The sequence below is a fragment of the Muscardinus avellanarius genome (assembly GCF_963383645.1).
Source record: "Muscardinus avellanarius genome assembly, chromosome: 10".
NCBI classification, from domain to species: domain Eukaryota; kingdom Metazoa; phylum Chordata; class Mammalia; order Rodentia; family Gliridae; genus Muscardinus; species Muscardinus avellanarius.
Window position 1 is genome coordinate 97,117,308 of NC_137796.1, and position 22,046 is coordinate 97,139,353.

A 22,046-nucleotide genomic window follows, 5' to 3' on the forward strand; every position below is an offset into this window, starting at 1 on the left:
ATGGCGCGGCTGTTCTCTCTCACCTGGGCGCTGATGGTCACGATGGTGACCTCTTGGCTCATCCCAGCTGTGGTCACTGACACCTCAGAAGCAAGTAAGTGTGTGTGTGTGTGTGTGTGTGTGTGTGTGTGTGTGTGTGTGCGCACCTTGGCAGAGGCAATCTTACTCTTCCTATCAGCCTTGGGGTTTGCATAGTTCTTATTCCCAGTCTATGTGTTAGACTTCACAGTGCACAGGACTCACCTGAAAGAATGCAAGTGCCGGTTTAGTAGGTCTGGAGTGGGACCCGAGGCTCTGAGTTTCCTACACACCTGTCAGGTGATGCAGATGCTGCTGTCTTGGTACCACACACTGAAAGGCAAGGGTGTGAAGATCATCATCCCTAAGGCCTTCCAACACTACTAGAAAGTCTCCCAAACACCTCGCCTTTCAACCATAGGAGTCTTCCCTCCAGCTGAGCATTGCCTCACCCCACTCACGGCTTCTTGGGGCACAGCAAGTACTACTGCTGTTCTATGGAGCTCAGCAAATGCTACATTGTCGGGTCACAGTCTCAAGTGCACACTCTGTGGTCCTGCCTGTGCAGGTGTGTCCCGGCTCTGCTGTTCACCGACTGAGCACGTGACTTAACCCTTCTGAACCTCAATTTGCACATCTTTTATTTATTTATTTATTTATTTATTTACATATATATATTATTTTATTTTTTTTATTTATGTGTGTGTGTGTGTGTGTGTGTGTGTGTGTGTGTGTGTGTGTGTGTGATACAGGGGACTGAACCCAGGTGCATTCTACCTTTGTGCTACACCCCCAGCTGGATTTTTATTGATTGATTATTCATTGATTGTGGTACTGAGGATTGAACCCAGAGGCTTTCACCTCTGATCTATATCTCACCAGGTTGCAGAGAGCCTCACTAAGTTGCAGAAGCTGGCTGCGAACCTGCAATCCTCAGTCTCATCCTCTTAAGTACCGGAATTACAAATGTGTACCACCACACCCAGCTCTGATTTTATTTTATTTTTTTAATGTTAAAACAGAGCCTCACTAAATTACTGAGGCTTATCTTGAACCAATCTGTCATCCTCCTGTCTCAGCCTCCCAAGTACTGGGATTACAAGTGTGTGCCACCACTCTCAGCTTTCCTCGTCTTTAAAATAAAGATAAATAAAAACCAATCTCAAGGGGCCACTGGGAAGGATTCAACCAATGCCTATTTGGCATGTTATAAATGCTTACTAAACAGCAGGCCTAATTTTTTATTTTTTAATTTCTTTACATTATTTGTGGAGAAATAAAGTACAATCTTCCTGCCAGGTGGCCTAGGGGAAGTCTTCAGCTCCCCGGGCAGGGAAGGGGACCTGGGGGGAAGGCACCCAGGCAGGGGCAGCAGGTTCACCAGAAACCCTACTGATGTGTCAGGATTGTTTCTTTGGATGTGGGAACGTGGATATTTTGAAAGCAGACTCAACCTGAAGCTTAAGTGGAGCCAGGGAGGCTGGCTGGTCACTTGGTCTGGAGGGAGTCAGTTAGAAAACCAGTCTGAAAAGAACAGAGGTTCCCTCTGGTGGCAAGAAGAATCCTTGGGTGGCTAGCTGCCCAGCTCTCTTCTGTCTGCAGTAAGATGCTCTGAATGTCACATCAATGCCACCTGCATAGAGGACGGGGTCGTCACCACCTGCTCCTGCCAGAAGGGCTTCTCTGGTGATGGCCTGTCGTGCGTGGACCTGGATGAGTGTGCCTTTGCAGAGGCGCACAACTGCTCGGCCAATAGCAACTGCGTGAACACACTGGGTTCCTACAAATGCATCTGCCAGGACGGCTTCCAACTGACGCCGGGGCAGGGCTGCACCGACGTGGACGAGTGTGCAGAGCCGAGGCTCAGCGGCTGCCATGCCCTGGCCACCTGCATCAACCATGAGGGCAGCTACTCGTGCGTGTGCCCCGAGGGCTACAGAGGGGATGGGTGGCACTGTGCGTGCTCCCCAGGCTCCTGCGGGCCGGGGCTGGACTGCGTGACCCAGGGCAGCGAGCTGGTGTGTGCCGACCCGTGCCTGGCACACAACAGGCTGGACGAATACTGGCGCAGCTCCGAGTACGGGGCGGGCTACTCCTGCGACAGGGCTCTGAGCGGCTGGTACCGCTTCGTGGGCCAGGGTGGCACGCGCCTGGCTGAGACCTGCGTGCCCGTCCTGCGCTGCAATACGGCGGCACCCATGTGGCTCAACGGCACACACCCATCGAGCGACGAGGGCATCGTGAACCGCACGGCCTGTGCGCACTGGAGCGACCACTGCTGTCAGTGGGACACGGCGGTCCAGGTGAAGGCCTGTGCCGGCGGCTACTACGTCTACAACCTGACGGCACCCCCAGAGTGCCACCTGGCCTACTGCACAGGTAAGACTGCCTGCCCCAGCCCCGAGGGCACCGCAGGGCACCACCGCCCCGTTGACCTTCCGTCCCTGTGACCCATCCTGCAGATCCCAGCTCCGTGGAGGGGACATGTGACGAGTGTGGCGTCGACGAGGACTGCTTCTCGGATAATGGAAGCTGGCGCTGCCAGTGCAAACAAGACCACAACATCACCGGTGAGGCCAGCGGAGAGGTGGCCATTGCTGAGCAAGTGGCCAGTGGCTGGGACATAGCCCTGGAGGCGTAGGGGGTAGATACAAACCAGGGGGTTCATACCCCAGCTGAGTTAAAGTACCCGTTAAAACTGGCAAGAAGCTCACTGGGAGCCAGGCACAATGACACACACCTGTATTCCCAGGACTTGGGAGGCTGAGGCAGGAGAATTGCAGGTTTGAGGTCAGCCTCAGCAACTTAGCAAGAGATGGTTTCAAAGTCAAACATTCAAAAAAGGGCTGAGGGTGTAGCTGGGAAGTAGAATGCTTCTGGATTCAATCTCCAGTCCCAATAAATAAATAAGGAGGCCTGGGGATGGAGCTCCATTGGAGAATGCCCCTGAGTTCAATCCCCAATACTGGAAAAAGATAAAAATAAAACTGTTGGGGTTTCCTGTATCCTTTAGGGGAGCTCCAAAGTTCAGGAAGGAGCCTCCCACCCAGACTTCTTGCTGAGCCCCTCCCCCCACACACAGTGGCTACACGGTCTGCTCCCCACTGGAGCACCAGAACACAGGACTCACCAGTCTACTGACCAGCGTGGGATCCAGGGCAAGGGCCTGGCCCTCCCTGTGCCTGTTTCCTCCTATAGACAATTATGGAAGATGGCTCTCATTTTCCAGACTCCGGGCATGATTTCTGTCACATCTGAGGACCAGTTTCATAACTTTGCTTTCTCCAAACAAAAAGTGACCACTTTTATTATTAATTTGTTTTTCTTCCAACGGATGGGTCCCTTCTTTTCAGTTCAGGTGTTTTTTTTGTTTTGTTTTGTTTTTTTGTTTTTTTCGGTACTGGGGATGGAACCCAGGAGCATTCTACCTCCGAGCTGCACCCCCAGCCCTATTTTTTATTCTTTATTTTGAAATCGGGTCTCACTGAGTTGCAGAGGGCCTCACTAAGTAGCTGAGGCTGTCGGCGGACCATAATCCTCAGGTCTCAGCCTCCTGAATGCTGGGATTACAAGCGTGTGCCACCATGCCCGGCTTTAGGTGGGATGTTGAGGGTTACCACTGTATTTTTCTTCAGCAAGGGACACTTACTTTAGAAGGTTAACTGTCAAAATAAAACATCAAAAAGGAAGCTGTTAAAAATCTAACAGCTGCATAATACTTCAATAAAAGAATTTTTAGAAATACTAAAAATTAAAACATTTTAATAGTTAAGAAATTAAAAAAAATTCTGGCTGATGGTTGTTGCTGGCCCAATACTCCAAGCCTGAGGCCTGTTCTTGTTTAAGAAGGAAACTAGCAAGGACACACTATTAAAGACATCAGCAGCCGGGCATAGTGGTGCATGCTGATAATTCCAGTACTTGAGAGGCTGAGACAGGAGGTTCACAATCAGCCTCAGAAACTTAGTGAGGCCCTCTGCAACTTAGTGAGCTCCTGTTTCAAAATAAAAATAGGGCTGGAGGTATAGTTCAGAGGTAAATGCCCCTAGGTTCAAACACACACACATACACACACACACACACACACACACACACACACACACACGAGACAGCAACAAAATTACCTTTTTCTTTTTTTTTAAACTGAGATTCAGTTATACTTCATGTTGGGCCAGTGAATGTCTCCAAACCATCCTGCATCTTGTATACAGCTCAGTCCTGGAGGAACATGGAATGCTTAGCCACTGGACCCACCTGATGATGCTCAGACCCCAATCTCCTGTCCTCATCACTCTGAGAGGGGAACATGATCACCCCAAGACTATTCTGAGCACCACCAGTTTGTGTGTCCCCTAGCCAGCTCAGACTGGGCCCCGGGGACACGCTGGGCCCCTGAGCTGCAGACAAGAGTCCCAGCCCTCCCCTTCCTGACTGTTCCAGATGTCTCCCTCCTGGAGAAAAGGCTGGAGTGTGGGGCCAATGACATCAAGTTGTCCCTGAGCAAGTGCCAGTTGAGGAGCCTGGGCTTCAAGAAGGTCTTCATGTACCTACATGACAGCCACTGCTCAGGCTTCAGCGAGAGGGACCAGCGGGGCTGGATGTCTGTGGTGACCCCGGCCCACGAAGGTGCCTGTGGGACAAAGTTGACGGTATGTGGAGCTAGGGCTGGAGCATGGCCTGGTGAAGCTCCAGATCCACAACTTACTAGTTGGGTGAGCTTGGGGGAGTTATTTAGCCTGGCTGAAAAGCTAAAAAGAAGGAATAACTGGACCTACCCCATAGGAATCCTGAGGATGAGATGAGTCAACGTGTCCCACATGACTAGGACAGAGGCTGGCAATAAGTCATCTTCAAATAAAGAGGGTGACCCATGATGCTAAGTCCCCACTTCACAGATGGGGAAATTAGGGCCCACATGGCCATTCTTATTCCGAGCCAGTAGGCTCACCACTGGGATTGGAGCAAGTGTCTATCTCCAGAGGCCCTGGAACAGGCAGAGTGGTATCATCAGTATTTGGAATATTCTAGTCGTGCCTGCAGGGGACTCTGTCAGTATTGGAGAGGACCACTGCATCTGCCTGACTCCCTAGTCCCCTGAAAGAAAAGGAAAATTAAGAAGAGGAGGAAGAAGAAGAAGAAGAAGAAGAAGAAGAAGAAGAAGAAGAAGAAGAAGAAGAGGAAGAAGAGGAGGAGGAGGAGGAGGAGGAGGAGGAGGAAATGTATTGTCCTTTGCCAAGGACTGTGTGCAGAATTTCATTAGTGATAACTTGTATGGCTTTTAATCTTGGAGAGGAAGTGTGGGATATTGGAAAGAGCCCCAGCTTATTAGGTCCCACCGTGAGCCTCTGTCTCTTCACCCACGAAGCAGGGTTGTGGCGGCACTGCAGGTTCGTTGAAGGAACCAAGGCAGTGTCTCAGAGGAGAGTTTAGCTCTAGGTCTGGCATGGGACATGTGCTCATAAATAGTCATTGCTGTTGTAACTTTTAATTGCAGTGACTGAGAGGGAGCCTTGCAGGTGGCCAGAGATTAACTGCTTCAGCTTTGAAATCCTGCTCAGATCTTTATGACCCTTTCTCCCACTCTTCACCCCAACACAGAGGAACGAAACCCACGCCACCTACAGCAACACTCTGTACTTGGCAAAGGAGATCATCGTCCGTGACATCAACATCAAAATCAACTTCACGTGTTCCTACCCCCTGGACATGAAAGTCAGTCTGGAGACCTCCATGGAGCCGATGGTCAGGTGCGCTCAGGGAGGGCCTCCCGTGCTTCTGGATGGTCCTGCCCCAAACCCCTTACCACAAGGCATTCGGCAGCAACCAACCATGGGGAGCTGGGTTTGGAGATTGGAACACAGGGCTGCTCCTGGAGCCCAGATTCAAATCCAGGCTCTCACCTGCTAACCAGATGGCTTCGGAAAGTGGATAACCCATACCTGGGAGTGAGTCTTATCAGTGAAATGGGTTGAACAGTGCTTATAGTACCTTCTAAGGAGGATAACAATGTTCAACAGATATGAATCAAATATTAGGGTCTCTGGATTTTTACAGGGGCAGGGAGGTTGGACAGGAGAAAAGGAAGGGTTCTCGGTCCGGACTTGCTATGAGGCTTTGTGCAAATCAGACCCCATAGGTAGACCTCAAATTCTTTTCTTATCTGTAAATTAAAGATGTCTGATTAAAGAGACATTTGCAAATTATGTTCTTTAGAGGTACCTTGTTGGGGTGGAGGTGGAAGTTCCTGCAGGGGTGAAACAGAGAAGCTCCCCCCATAATGGGTGACACATAGGTTTTACTTAGTTATTTTTAATTTAATTTAATTTAATTTAATTTTTGTGGCACCAGGGATGGAACCCAGGGGCTTTCTACCTCTGGGCTACACTCCTAGACCTATTTTATATTTTATTTGGAAACAGGGTCTCACTAAGTAGCTGAGAGCCTCACTAAGTAGCTGAGACTGGCTTTGAACCTGCGCGATCCTCCTGTCTCAGCCTCCCAAGCGCGGGGATTACAAGCGTGCGCCACCACGCTCATCTCTTATTTATTTTTTAAAAAAGGATCCTGTCCCTTAGTAAAGTTGAAAGTCTCAGAATAAGGGTGACACAGGTTGATGTTGCTGATGTCAAGGAAAATAAACATTGTGACAGTTATCATTTATGGGGATCTCACTATATGTCAGGCATTGATACATATTTTAAATAGAACATCTCATTAGCATCTTATAGTAGACTCCAGAAATGCAGATATTATCATTAATAATTATTGTTATTATTATTTCTACAATATTGATGTAAAAATTGGGGCTGAGAGAGTCGGAGTAACTTACCCGAAGTTATAAGGTCTAATTAGTGGCAGAACTGGGATTCAAACCTTAACCTTGACTTTGAAGCTTGTCCGTGGTTATGTGCTTGGGGCTGGGTGCTGGGCTCTGATGAGGGTGCATGGGTACCTTGGAGAAGGCTGTTGGCTGGGTGTCACTTGGCAGAGCAGAGCCCTGGAGTGATGTGGCCATGCTCTGGGCCTGGCAGGTGCCTGACAGGGACACCTTGGTAAGCAGATCTCTCTCTGGTTGGGCTAGACACCTCACCCCATCCACACTGATAACTTGGCTCTCACCTGTGCAGCGAGCTTCGATGTTGCTGAGTATCTCTTGTACCTTCTTTCATGTGGCATCAGTCTTACAAAGTCCCTTGAGGGATCAGTGTGGCTTTTTCAATGTGGTTAAGAAATAACCCTTTAATAAAACCCCAATCTTCAGATGTAGGTATCGGCACATCACAGTGAAGTCCCAGGTCAGGTCTGCAGGCCTCAGGTTGGCTCATTCCTTTTGAGCTGTTTTGGGCTAAGACTAGAGGAGGGATCTAGGTGAATTCCTCAAGAATTTGCTCATTCTGTCTTAAAGCCTTGCAGGGGTTGTAGCAAAGACCATCAAGAGATGGATGTGTTTTTTAAGATGCCGTCTATGGACCCACAGCAGCAGCATCACGTGGGAACTTACTGGACATTCACAACCTTGAGCCCCACTCCAATCTCACCCAATCAGAACCAGCATTTTAGCCAGGCCCCAAGGTGACCCCTGTGCGCTCTTTGTGGCTTATAAAGCCATGGTGGGGCGAGTTCCAGTCCTACTGTTCAATAAAACTGCAGATAGCTGCAAGGGACTCTCTAGGAATGGGGAAAGGTAATTGTCTGTGGCTGTCCTCGGCCCGGTCTTCTCACTAGCCCCTCTCCTTCTGCAGTGCCCTGAACATCAGCGTGGGCGGGACGGGCCTGTTCACGGTGCGGATGGCGCTGTTCCAGAGCCCTGCCTACACACAGCCCTACCAAGGCCCCTCAGTGGAGCTGTCCACTGAGGCCTTTCTCTACGTGGGCGCCATGCTGGATGGGGGCGACCTGTCCCGCTTCGTCCTGCTCATGACCAACTGCTATGCCACACCCAGCGGCAACGCCACAGACCCCCTGAAGTACTTTATCATCCAGGATGGGTAAGGTGATAGCTCCTACGTGGGGGTTCATGGTGGAATTCAGGGGTGTCTTTGAGCTTGGGTGAGAGAAAATACATCTCTGTATTCCTGACCCTCTAGCTGAAACTTAGTATTCTCACCCACCATGAATATAGGCAAAAGGCATAGAAGGGTTAGCAGGGCGCGGGAAGCTGTTCAAGCTGATCAGTACTTCTTAGCTACTCTAGTATTTGAATTTCACTAGACCTTATTGTTTAATGCATTGTCAAATATACATGTGCAAATATATATGCACATATGCGAATATGCAAATGATATATGTAAATGTGCCAAGCATAAACCAAATGTTTTAATATTTTTAAAACAGTGCTTCAATTTAATTGGTTTCCTTTATTATCCTTAAGATATTTTGTGGATTTAAAAGCATTCTATTTGTAGAGGGATGCACAAGCTCCTCCAGAGTGCAGAGGGGGTCTATTCATCAGGAAAGAGCTAGAAACCTGATGGGCAGGCAAGCCTGGAGCTGCAGGCAGCTGGCCACCTGGCTGGAGGGAAGGAGGGGCGGGCTCTGTTAGCCAAGGACCAACTGAAAGTGGGAAGGCATAGGTATGCTACCTTTCACTCAAGAGGCAGTAGATCACTGTGGACCTCACTGTGAACGTGTACATTTCATTCATAAATCGAACAGACAATTTGAAGCTGGCTGCGCGCCAGGCTCTACGGAGACCACAGCGATTAGAAGGGGCTGAGACCTCTGCCCCCGCACAGCTTGTATTCTGAAGTGGATACCAACAACTAAATGAAAGTGAAATATATAGTATATTAGTGGTAAAGGGGCCTGGGAAAACACAGAAGGGGAAGGAGAAGGGCACTGGCAATTCTAATAACAGGTCAAAGAAAGTTAGAGGTCAGTCTAAACTATTCCCATTTATTTCAAAGGGAAGTTCTCGGGTGCTAATCTGACCCCTGTGTCTCTGGTATTAGCAATATCCCTTTGCAATAAAACCAAAACAAAACAAAAAAAGCAGAAGCCAGTTTAGGGGCTTTTTGCGATTAATAGTGTCTAACTAAAGTTCCATAGCACCCACTTGTTTCTCTCGTTCTCCTTTGTATGATTGTATTCTTTTTTTTTTTTTTTTGGTGGTACTGGGGTTCCTGGAAGCCCTTCTACCTCCGGGCTACACTCCCAGACCTATTTTTGCATTTTTATTTGGAAACAGGGTCTCCTAAGCCAGCGCGCAGGGCTAGCTTCGAACCTGCGCGATCCTCCTGTCTCTGCCTCCCAAGCGCGGGGATGACAAGTTTCTCTAAAAAGAAAATGTATCGCATTTAAGAATGTAAGTGCGTTTAAAGAATGGGACTCAGTTAATAATAATACAGATGTCAGACTACTCAGAGAAACACTCATCAGAGTGGTATCGAGATAACGCCTGGAAGACTGGAATTCGGTGGCCTTGGGTGGCCATCGCGGAGATCTGGGCTCGATTTTTGGCTTTGCCATTTATTTGTTCTGAGATACAAATCATCTCATCTCTCTGGAAATTCATCTTCTCCTGCGTGAGGTAGGGAAAAGAACACCTTCTCTGCGGGGATTTTTAAGCTCGTTTTCCTGAGCACAAAAGTACAACATGCCCATTGTTTTGAAAAAAAAAAAGAAGAAGAAAAGAAACGCGGGATGTGTCTGTGGGTTTCGGTCTGGGTGTGGGTTGAGAACCACCCTGGGGGAGGGCTGTCAGGACGTCGCAAGACATGCAAAGGGAAGGAGATAGTGGATGCCAGGTTTGGGCCACAGGCTTGGGATCGCCACGACTCACGGTAGATACCTCTCTCTCTGGCTTTTAGGAGTCGAGACCACTTAACCTTAGAGCTTTTATTTTGCTAAGTGGACTTTGTAACTTGAGAATCAGATCTGAATTATGGGGGCACGACAGAGAGTGAATGGTCCTCCTCAAACCTCCTTTCTCAGTTCTTACATTTGGTATGCAGCTTCTCTTCTGAATCAAATTTGAGCAAAAAGTTGGAAATAGCAGAGGAGGTGCCCCATTTGCCAGCCCAGAATGTCTGTATATCTTGGCCCAGCCCAGCACATGTATGAGTCTTTGCGTGGGATACTTTGAGTTTCTCTCCATAGGTAGGTTCGGGTGCCTAGGTGTACACATATGTATGCATGCAGACAGCTGTGTACACTTTAATCTGGTTGGTGGCACTCAGTGACTGAGTTCCCAACGATATAACAGGCATATAAGAGATAGCACTTAACAGCTAATGCTTCGGTTTTCTTTCTTTCTTTCTTTCTTTCTTTCTTTCTTTCTTTCTTTCTTTCTTTTTTTCTTTCTTTTCTTTCTTGGCATTGGAGATTGAACCCAAGGGTGTTCTACCCCCAGCCCTTTAATTTATTATATTTTTTAAATTTTGAAACAGGGTCTCTCTAAGTTGCCGAGGCTGGCTTGAATGTGCTATCCTCCTGTCTCGGCCTCCCATGCTCAGCTAGCTAGCTAATACTTCTTACATGCCATTTTTTGGGGAAATCCCAAAGCGCTGACTTGGGTCATGCTGATGACTTTTGCTTAGGATCAAATACAGAAACTCCCTAAAAAGTGCCCCATCCTGTTCTAAACACTTAGAAAAATCAACTAATGTAATCTTCACAACCATCTTTTGCCATGGGCTACAATACAGACAGAGAAATTGAGACACAGAGAGATCAAGTCAGTTGCCCAGGATTCCGTAGCTGTGGGACAAACCAGAAGTCTGGCTCCAGGTCTTTGCTTAAAGAACCACATAGTGTGACATGACCTGACCTCCCCACCCTTGGCCCCCTCCACAGATGTCCACGTACCCAGGACTCAACCATTCAAGTGGTGGAGAATGGGGAGTCCCCTCAGGGCCGATTCTCCATCCAGATGTTCCGGTTTGCTGGAAACTACGACCTGGTGTACCTGCACTGTGAAGTGTACCTGTGCGACATCGTGGACAAACAGTGCAAGCCCGTGAGTCCCCTCCCCTCCCCGGCCTGCCTGCCAAGCCCTCCTTCAGTGACCCAAGGTCTAAAAGAAAATAAATATCTCTGCCAATCTTCTCTCTTAGTCCTGAGACAGCCAGAACAAGGGAGGTGTGGCAGCCCTAGCTGCCAGGAAGTCAGCTAGGAACAGTGACCCATGCCCAGCTGGAAAACCCTCAGACTTGTCTATGAACTTGTCATCTCCTATGCGTAGCTGAAATATTAAGCACTGTGTACTTTGGGTGTTTCGACATGTTAGTGCTTCACAGAAACTCAGGAAGGGAGGTGAGTCTGGCCCCGTTTCCTAAGCAGGAACAGGGGCTCCAAGAACTTCAGTTTATCTGCCTGAGTTCTGAGCAGACAGTGCTGAAACCTGGCCCCCTTGCTCCGGCCTCTACCTGCCTTGAGCCCCCCACCAGAGGCAGGAGAATGCTCCCATGAAGGGTGTGGCTCACTTCATGTGTGGGACCACGTGCAGCCTCCCGCTTGCAAGCTCTTCTGTCCTACCCTCTCCCTGCAGACCTGCTCCAAGACCAGATTCAGGAGTGGGGGCTCCATAGACCAAACCCATGTCCTGAACTTGGGTCCCATCACACGAAAAGGTAAGATAGCCACTCTCTCCTCGGGGTTCCTGACTGGCAATGAGCCTGGCACCCTATGATCTTATGGGGGTGGAAGGACCAGGAGCACATGGATTCTCTGGGGCCAGTGGGATGTAAGAGGCCTTGCTGTTGTACCAGTCCCCCTCTCTCTTTCCCTCCTTCCCCCCTCCCTCCCTTCCTTCCTTCCCTCATTCATTGCACAGATGTGCTTTTGATACCTGTGCTAGTGGCTGGGGCTTTCATGATGAGCAGAAGCATAGACCCTGCTGACATGGCCTTGTGACTCAGTGAGGGAGACGTTGCTCCAGTAATCCCACTTATACAAGTATACCTGAAATAGCCCCATGCACGCACAATGAAGAAAATGTACAAGGAAACCTGAGATCTTAGGACAGGGGAACTAGACCCGGTCAGGGGACTGGGGAAGAGTAGGACTGTGATTTGTAAACTGTGGCAGCCTCAACTAAGAGGGGACAAGGAAGAGAAGGAGAAGGGAAGCCCAGGCTGTGGGTAGAGCATAAGCAAAGGGCCTGTGGCAGAAAGAGAGAGTCCAGGGTTTCTGGGATTAACATAGGATGAGCCAGACCACGTGAGGATTCTAACTCTTGCTAAGGCTTTAGTTCTTTCTCTTGCAGGCAGTGGGGGTTCCTGAAGGCTCTAAGCAGTCAAGTGTCATGATGAGATTTGGGCTTCAGAAAGATTACTCTAAATGCCAGGAGACTGAAGGTGAAGGGGCCTGCCCAGGCCTCTTGTTAGCCTCAGGCCTTTTCTGTGATCCTTCTGTTTCATTCTGCAGGTGTCCCGGCCACAGTCTCTAGGGCTGCTTGCAGTAGCTTGGGTAAGTTGAGGTCCTTTCTGCACGGGGACCTGCTCCAGAATGCTCCCTGAGTCTTCTGCCTGGGGATAGAGGGCCTGCCTTCTTGGTCTGCACTTGGAAGAGGCATCTTATCTATGGAAATGCCTGGACCTGGGCTGGGCATAGACACAAACATTCGTGCAGCCTCCTGGCAGTGCTCGGGGACCCAGGCACGCTCACATGTGTGAGGACATAGATCACCCTGACATGTTGGCACATGCACCCAAGGTCACGTGCCTGCCTTCATATCCAGACACACACGTGTACAGCTGTGTGCAGACTCATCACAAGCCTATACCTCAGCTATGTACATGGACACTGGGCACACACTCTAGGCCTGCCTCATGGGTACTTTCTGAGTTCCTTGGCTCATTTCTTTTGTGGTCCTGGAGATTGAACCCAGGGGCATTTCACCTCCAAGCTACATCCCCATTCCCTATTTTTATTCTTTATTTTGAAACCCGGTCTCACTAAATTGCAGAGGACCTCACTAAGTAGCTGAGGCTGTCTGCAAACTCCTCCTGGCTCAGCCTCCCGAATGCTGGGACTACAAGCGTGCGCCACCGTGCTCGGCTTTTTAGGCTCATTTAAAATACCTTTTCAGGATTTTCTCAACAGGTAACAAACATTTGTTGGGGGATGTGATGTGCCAAGAACCAGGATGAGCTCTGGCCGAATACATCACACACATAACCCAGCCCCTTCTTTTTTTTTTCCTCCTCTGACCACAAAGGACAAGGCCTGGTGACATTTTTGTGGCCCTTGATGTTCACGGCTACTGAATCATCTGAAAATCTAGACAAAAAACAAATCCACGTAACCATGGCCTTTCTTGGCTTCTGGCACCCAGATCCAAGAGGGTTGACCTAAGATAACTCGGGCCCGTCCTGTGAGCTCCAGTCTGGGGTGGGGATGTTCCTGAGAGGCAGGCCCTCTGCAAATATCCTCCAGGGTCTCTAAGGATGGTCGAATAGGCTGGAAACTGCACACGAGTACCCTACCGAGGGGGTACCAAGTGAGGAGCCAGAGGAGAGACTGCCTTCTTCAAATTAGTTCACCTGGGAGGACCCTTTTTTTTTTTCCTATTTTTCCACTCAGAGTGAACAGATTTTTCTTGCTAGTTTTCATGGCAGAAAAGAAAAAGCTTCTTTTTTCTAACTGGCCATCCCAGACAGAGCGTGCTTCGCTAATCAGTTAGTCTAGAGAGGGCATCTGATGTCAGTTGGTACAAAAGCACATCAGTGCTAGCCTCGGCCTGTGATTGCTTTTCTTTCAGGGCTCCTGAAGGTCTGGCTGCCTCTGCTTCTCTCGGCCACCTTGGCCCTGGTATTTCAGTGATGGACAGTGGGGAACCCTGTGCTCCATGGCTCCCAGCTCACTTCCTGCAGGCCAGGAGGGGAGTACAGGACAGCGTTCCAGCCCTGGGAAAGGAGCCCCCACTTCCCTCAGCCAGCTTCCGTATTTTCTCCACTTTACCTCTTGCTACTGAAAAAGAGCCCGTGTCTTTAAATGTTGCTCTCAAGATGGGACTTATGACATGAGGCCCCTGTCTCCCTTAAGAGTGTGGAAAAATAATGCTTTTAAAAGATCAGCCATAGCCGGGCGTGGTGGCGCACGCTTGTAATCCCCACGCTTGGGAGGCTGAGACAGGAGGATCACTAGAAGCCAGCCTCAGCTACTTAGTGAGGCTCTCAGCAACTTAGTGAGACCCTGTTTCCAAATAAAATATAAAATAGGTCTGGGAGTGTAGCCCGAGGTAGAAAGCCCCTGGGTTCCACCCCCAGTACCACCAAAAAAATAAAAAATTAAAAGATCAGCCTTCAAAGTCATCCATTCATTCGACTAGTATTTACTGAACATCTCCTAGCTGTAGGCACTCTCCGTGGCACTGAGGGTCCTGCGGTAGGGGAAAAAACAGACCCCCTTTCCTCCCTCTCCTTACAGAGTTCACAGCCTGCTCAGAGAAACTGGGCTCCACCAGGCTCTGCTGTCGAGCCTTTGATAAGGTGCATCATGTCCTGAGCTTCAACATCCACCCATCCATTCACTTATTCAAGAAATATTTGCTGAATCCTGGTGTGGTGGGTGGCGCACACCTGTAACCCCAGTGACTCTGCAGGCTGAAGGAGGAGGACTGCAGGTTTGAGGCCAGCCTGAGAACTTAGCAAGACAGTCCCCAAACAAAAAGTCAAAAGAGCTGGGGGCATAGTTCAGTGGTAGAGCACCTATGAGTCCAATCCCTAGCAGCAAAGAATAAAAAAGAATATTTGCGGAGCTCCTACTGTATACCAGACACCATGCAAGCTGCCAGGGAAACACAGGTGGGTGAGACACACCGCCCCTGTCTTCGGGAGCCTCTCTGTCCTTGGAGGTGGCGAGGGATGGACTAGGTAGGTGCCTGGCGCGTCCTGGGGACTTCCTCCATTGATTGGACTTCCCCCTCCCGACCCAGAAGTTGCATACCTGATTCCAGGGCCACAGCAGCAGTGGAGAGCAGACCCATTTCCCCATCAGTAGAGGAGGTTTCACGGGGGACCCTCTGGAACGCACAAAGAGAAACCGAGGAGTTTCTGCAACCCCAAGGCCCAGGTTACCCAAAGGTCTCAGGAATTTTTTTTGCTAAGTAGAATAAGAACACAGATGCCGATGGGAACTCTGTGCCTGGGCGCAGGTGCTTTCCTGGGCTCCAGCTCAGGCGTCCCAGGAGAGGTCAAGGTCCCATCAGGTCCCAGGGAAAGCCACACAGCTGCTCTTGCACCTGAGGGCCGTCAGGACGGGGCGTCTCAAGTTAGAGGCCCTCTTAGCACACCAGACACACGCCCAGTGCACAAGCCCTGCCTTCATGGGAGAGCTTTCCACAAGAGGACTGCAGCTGACCCTGGCCCCGGCCCCGTCCACAGCCGCCAGGCCTGCCTGGCCCGGCACAAGTGTGTGTGTGCGTGTGTGTGTGTGTGTGTGTGTGTGTGTGTGTGTGTGTTTGCGCCTTGTCTCCGGTACAACAAAACATAAAGGAAAGATGTCGGCTGAGAAAATGAAACACAAAGACTCCAAACAAGAGCTGGGGTGGGGAGGAGAGAAGAAAGCACATCAGAACTCATTCTTGGGGCTCCTGGTTCCCCTTCTTTTCTGTTTTCTGTTCTTTCTGTTTTCTATGAGTTATGCAGTTGAAGATTAGTTCAATCCCAGGCCCTTCTTAGGTACCAAAGAAACAGCAAGTCTTCCAAACAGAGTCCTTTCTGGTTACGAAACTTATTCTAAACAGTGAGAGAGGACACATTGAAACAGTGACTGAGACATGTGATGGATGGTGCCAGGTCCTGTGGAGAAAAAGAAAATAAGACAAAGGTATAGAGCCCTGGGGTGCTGCTTCATACAGGACAATCAGACGGGGTGTCTGTCTGATAAGCAGAGGCTGAAAGGAGTAAGGAGTGAAGGAACAGGAAGCTACCTAAAGAACAGTACAGGTCATTGGAAGAGCAGGTGCAAAGGCCCAGAGGCAGAGTCTTGTGTCTTCCCACCAGGGATGGCTGATACTCCCATAGCCTTAAGTTTGATGTGTTGCTCTCTGGAGAGGGTCTGAGCAGGCGTGTTGTGATTCTATTGTATAGGATCAGAGTCCAAAAAGACCTCATGGCCTTCAGAGGCAGACAGAGACATTATCAAGGTAATATAGCGTGGTGAGAGTCGGCCTCGGGAACAGAGGAAGAGAGCCCTAGCTAACCCGTGGAGTCAGAAAGGGCTTCCTGATAGGGGTGGTAAGTAGGAAAGGCCTGGCAGAGAACTGTCCAAGCAGAAGGAAAAGCAGAAGGAAAGGTGAGGAGACGGGAAAGAGTTCAGAGACTCGCCCGTGGGCTGGAGCAAAGAACGCTGCGCCATGGGGAAGCTGTGGGTAGGGAAGAGACCGTGAGTGGGTTGAGGTCCTCAGGAGCGTGAGTGCTGCGGGCGGAGGGTGAGGCAGAGAGATGGCTCTGTGGTATCTGGCTGCCCAGGAGGGGAAGGCAAAGAGACTCATCAGACAGCTAGGAAAATCACTCCCGGAAAAGCCAGTGGCCTGAATTTGGATTGGTGGGATAGGAATGGAGAAGAAAGATGATTTCAGAAAAAAATTTAAACATAGAAAAGGCAGGATGTGGTGGTTGTTGAAAATGAGGCGGGGTGGGGAGGGAGAAGTTTCGAGAGGAAGGGGTCCAGTACCCAGCCTGGCTGGGGGCTGGGCAGCCTTAGTCCCTGGACAAGAGGAGCGGAGTGGAACTGACGAGTCCAGACTTGGAGCTGCTGGGTGTCAGGTGCCTGGAGCCTCTCAGCCCAAGGGAGAAGTGCTTAGGCAACGGGGCAGATGCATCTGGAGTTCAGGAGGGGTCCAAGCTTACGAAAAGCCCAGAACCCACCAGCCTCCCGTGGCACTAGAGGCCATGAAGTAATTTGATATCTCCTAGGAAGAGCATATGGAATGGCAAAAAAAGGGGGACCTATTAGCATTTTTAGGAACAGATGGAGGAAGAGGGTCCTATAGTGACAGCAGTATCTAGATGGGTATAGGATGGGGTGATGCAGTTTTGAGGAGGAATACCGAGGAACCGAGTGTGGTGGCCCACACCTATAATCCTAGTGCTTGGGAGGCTGAGACAGGAGGATCACAGGATGGAGGCCAGCCACAACAATGTAGCAACACTCTCAGTATGTAGCAAGACCCTCTTCAAAATGCAACAAACAAATAAAAAAAAATTAGAGGGCGGAGGGTGTCGCTTAGAGATAGAATGTCCCTGGGTTCAATCCCCAGTAACACACACACACACTCACACACACACACACAATCACAAATACTATTATGGGGTAGTCAAGAAAATCAGGGTAAGCCGGGCGTGGTGGCGCACACTTGTAATCCCAGCATTCGGGAGGCTGAGACAGGAGGATCACAGTTTGTGGCTAGCCTCAGCTACTTAGTGAGGCTCTTTGCAACTCAGTGAGACCCTGTTTCAAAATAAGGAATAAAAGAATTAGGGCTGGGGGGGGGGTGTGGCTCAGAGGTAGAATGCCCCTGGGTTCCGTCCCCAGTACTGCAAATAAAATAAAATTAGGGTAACCAGAGGAAGCAAACGAACTCAGCAGCCAGGGAATAGGAAAAAAATGTCCAGGGAACTTGTCTGGGAGCCCTGAGCAGGGAGGTTTGAGCCCCATCGTGCGTATTGTAATGTAGGGCTCAGGGAGGATGGAGGAGCTGGCTTTAGAAAGGAGGACGTTTGAACCAACAGCTCCCCATCCCTTCTCCCCCCGAACCACCTCCATCTCTGGCAACCGCCATCCAGCTCTCCACTTCTGTGAGATAAATACTGTAAGAGTCCAGATATGAGTGAGAACATACGATGCTTGTTTTTCTGTGCCGGCGTTATTTCACTTGGCCCATCTCTCACAGGTTCATCCTCGCTCTTGCAGATGACAGGACCGTATTTATTTGTATAGACAAATAATATTCCATGGTAGGTATAGATCACATTTTCTTTATCCAGTCATTCTCTGAGGGTTGCTTAGTTGGATTCTGTATCGTGGTCACTGTGAATAACGCTTCAATAAATAACGAGAGCACAGGTATCTCTTCCACATGTTCATTCCATTTCCCTTGGACGTCTGCCCAGTAGTGGGACTGTTGGATCAACATGGCTGTTTAATGTGTGTGTGTGTGTGTGTGTGTGTGTGTGTGTGTGTGTGTGTGTGCCCTCCATACCATTTTCCATAATGATCGTACCAAATTGCTGTGGTGAGCAGGGCATAAAGGGTCCCCTTTCCTCCACCTGCTCACCAATACCTGTCTTTTGGGTAATGGCCAGTCTTACTGGGGTGAAGTGGGAGCTCTTCATTGGTCCTAGGGTGTGTGATTGCAGTTGAGGGAGAGAACCGAGCCACGACTAGGCCTGGTGTGCAGTGTGGTGGCTTTGGTCAGTAACAACGTTGTGTACCCTTGAGAAACGAGAGTCGACATTACGTTTGAGTCGACGTTACATGCTCTCGCCACACGCACGCGGGCACACTCGCACACACACGCACACGCACACAGTGACTGTGTGAGGCCAAGTATTTGTTAATTAGGTAGATTTAATCACTGGTGTGTGAGTGTGTGTGTTTGTGTGTTTGAGTGTGTGTGTGTGTGTGTGTGTGTGTGTGTATTTCAATATCACAATGAAGCTGGTCCATGGTGGTGCATGATTGTAATTCCATTACTTGGGAGGCTGAGACAGGAGAATGGTAGGTTCAAGGACAGCTTCAGCAAGTAGTGAGACTCTCATTAACCTAGCAAGACCTTGTTTCCAAATTTAAAAAAAATAAGGCTGGGAGTGGATCTCAGAGTAGAATCTCCCTGGGCTCGATCTCTAGTACCCAAACAAATGAATAAATAAAGTCAATGACTGTCACATAGAACATGATAAAAATGTACAATGCTATCTGTCAACTTAGATATATAAATGATTAAATAAATAAAAGTAAGTACTACACATTTTTTAAAAAGAAAAAGAAGGTTATCATCAGAAATTGGGTATAGAAAAGTGAAGGCAAGTATTAATATTTGGGACTATAGAAACAGCGGTGAATGCCTATAATCCCAATACTTGGGAGGCTGAGAACAGATTTGAGGCCAGCCTCAGCCACTATCTGAGACCCTCAGCAACTGAATGAGATCTTGTCTCAAAATGAAAGAATAAAAAAGGCTGGGGGTGTAGCTCAGAGGTAGAGTGCCTCTGGGTTCCATCCCCAAGTACAAATTTTTTTTTTTTAAATGGAGAAGGATCAAGGCCAGGCTGTGGCTTTCGTCTTCTTGAGGTCGGATGCAGGATACTTGCTGTGAATAGTGCCAGGCAGGGTCAGGGCTGCTGCAGACAATTTCCAAGGAGAGAGAAGGCTGAGTGGCCGCTGGGGAGAGGCGGTGAGTGCCGGCCAAAGAGAATGGAGTGGCGGGCTGTGCTGTGAGGCCACTAGACGTCAGTCTGACAGTTGGGGAATTTTTCCCAAGTGTACCAGGAGTAGAGAAGGTGGCTTGTAGCATCTTTCCTCTAACCAGATTGAGGTTTCATAGAAAGTGTTGCCAATGTCAAGACAAGACCCCTATGCTTCTCGCCCCCAGTAGGTCTGACTCTTTGAAAGAGTCCCAGAGAAGCCGGACATCATGGCGCACGCCTGTAATCTCAGTTCTTGAGCGGCTGAGACAGGAAGACTGCAGTTTCAAGGCCAACTTCAGCAAATCAGCAAGACCCTGTTTCCAGATTTTAAAAAATAAAATAAAATAGGGTTGGGGGTATAGATCATAGATAGAGAACCCCTGGGTCCAATATCCAGCATATCTTTCTCTCTCTCTCTCTCTCTCTCTCTCTCTCTCTCTCTCTCTCTCACACACACACACACACACACACACACACACACACACACAGTCCCAAACCAGCATAAAAGACACAATGGCCAATTGTCATCCAAAAGCTTTGACTCTTTTACTCACCTGGTGATATCTACCACGCCAAAGAAGCCAAATCTAAGCACAGCGTGGAAAAGTCCCAGAACTTCTCCCACTGCTTCTGGGCTTATACCTCGCCATCTCTAGGGCAGCCCACATCTCAGGAGGGGCTGACAGAGAAGATACAAGGCTGCTCATTCCACCCAGGAGCCCTGTGCATCTTCTTCTATCCCGTGAGTCACCACCACCACACACTGACCATTCCCCAATGCCTCAGCATTAAATACCTGAAGCTGGGCACATTCCGTCAAGAATGGGAGGTGCCCATCCCCCCTTCTTTATTTATTCTCTCCCACTCACCAGCCCCAGGCTGACTGAAGTAGAAGGAATCCAAGGTAATTAGCTAGGAACACAAGGTACACTGGAAATTCATTGTGCAAACAAATGCTGTTTGGTTTCTCTCCACTTTCCATTGGGCATTATTAAACTTCCTTTTAATTAGTGTTTGGTGTCCAGGGATAAATACGGCGCGAGCTTCATGAGTGTATTGTGGGGATTAAAGGTGAGGAGTAAGGATTGCTGCAGGCTCCCGCAGCCACATGCAGAAGAAATGGTTGGCAGGGTTCACGCTGCGGGGGAAGGGCAGAGAGACTTCCTCTCCCCAACCATTTCAGTAAATCGCTTATCTTACCTCAGCCCGACAGGAGGCCCGGTGTGTGCCTGGGAAAGGAACTCCAGCCCGACCTCAGCACCAATCCTAGAGAGCCACATGGGTGGGAAATGGCCATAAAAAGCCCACAGCAGGCTGCATTCCCACGCTGGCCAGTGAAGGACGAAGGCTCTGGTCCTTGCTCCAAGGTAAGTCCTGCTCAGCCACGGCAAGCTTTCCCCTAATCCTGGGAGGTCCACACTGTGGATCCACTGGGTTTGTTGGGGTTGTTTGCTTCTGGGAGGTTTTAGACTCCAGCAAGGGCTTTGAGCCCCAGTTGTGGTCCAGCGCTCCCCAGATCTCTCTAGCCCCAGCTCAAGCGGTTGGCTTCTGTTACCTGCTGGCTGCTCCAAACCTGCCGATGCCACCCTCGCCTTGGCCCCAGACGTCTGCACTGGCAGGACGGGTCTTCACTTGGAATGGCGTCTCTACCAGTTACAGTCCTGGGTGCTTCCCTGTCTCCGCTCTGTCATAACGTATTTACGCTGTTCTTCCCAGAAACAAGTTCCCATCTCAGCCTTTCCCAAGAAATTATTCACAGAGCTGTCCTCTCAGAGAGGTTTTCGAAAGAAGAAATGTCTTTTGAGTGTTGGCCAGCGTTGCGAACTCTTTTTACCTACCTGTCCCCATCGACTTATCATTCTTCTTTAAATCTTTACCAAGTGGCCTTCCCGTGCCCAGTTCTAGGAGCAGACAACAGGGACTCAGGAACAGGACTCAGTTTGATGTAGTCCCACCCTCACACAAATCTTCATGCACAGAGAACACTTTGGGGGCTTATAGCAGCAGGACCTGATGCATAAAACTAAGGCAGGCAGACATTACTTTTGTCACTAGACATTCACAAGCAACATAATCCCCCCTCCTCCAGCAAATCTCCAGAGAGCCTCTCCTTCCACCTGAACAGAAACCATCCTGAGACCCTTCTAGGACACTCCACGGTCTCTATCAGCTCTTAGTTTGCCTTTTTTTGCTTGCTGTCAACGTCATCCCCTTGGTAAGTCCCCTACTCTTATCATTCCACCTGTTTCTGCAAGGCACACCTGCTTTGAAACAATACCTCTCTTCATGAAGGAAGCCAATACTTCAGCTTCTGAGAACATGGGCCTGTGGCCAGCAGCTAGCTATTTAACTTCCAGCACCATGCTTGCGCATAGGAGGGCTCACTCAAAGTTGTTTGGATTTTCTGTTCTCTTGAGTCTCAGCTGCTCCATCTGTAAAATGGGGACCGTAGTTCCTTCCACGCAGGATGGTTTAAACATTTAAATGAGATAAGGTATACCAGGGACTTAGTCCAAATGGTGTCACATGATGGGTACTGGGACCCCATCGCACCTCACAGCCAAAGGGAAGCATCTCTGTTGCCCCATCTCACATGGGTCTTTCCTTTCCTGTAGCTGCATGGAGTCGGCCCTTGGCTGAGTGTCCGCCTGCGAGCATCACCTTATGGAAAGG

At 49.4% G+C, this 22,046-nt stretch overlaps 1 protein-coding gene across 1 annotated transcript; it reads left to right on the plus strand.

Annotated features, from left to right (window-relative positions):
• UMOD (uromodulin) lies at positions 1-13,782 on the plus strand (the record flags this gene model as incomplete). Its single annotated transcript, XM_080702569.1, has 10 exons — positions 1-94; positions 1,621-2,397; positions 2,481-2,588; positions 4,459-4,667; positions 5,617-5,765; positions 7,761-8,006; positions 10,813-10,975; positions 11,507-11,588; positions 12,385-12,426; positions 13,721-13,782. The coding sequence occupies 10 exons, from the start codon at positions 1-3 to the stop codon at positions 13,780-13,782; spliced, it is 1,932 nt and encodes a 643-aa protein (XP_080558695.1).
• Positions 13,783-22,046: the final 8,264 nt, after the last annotated feature.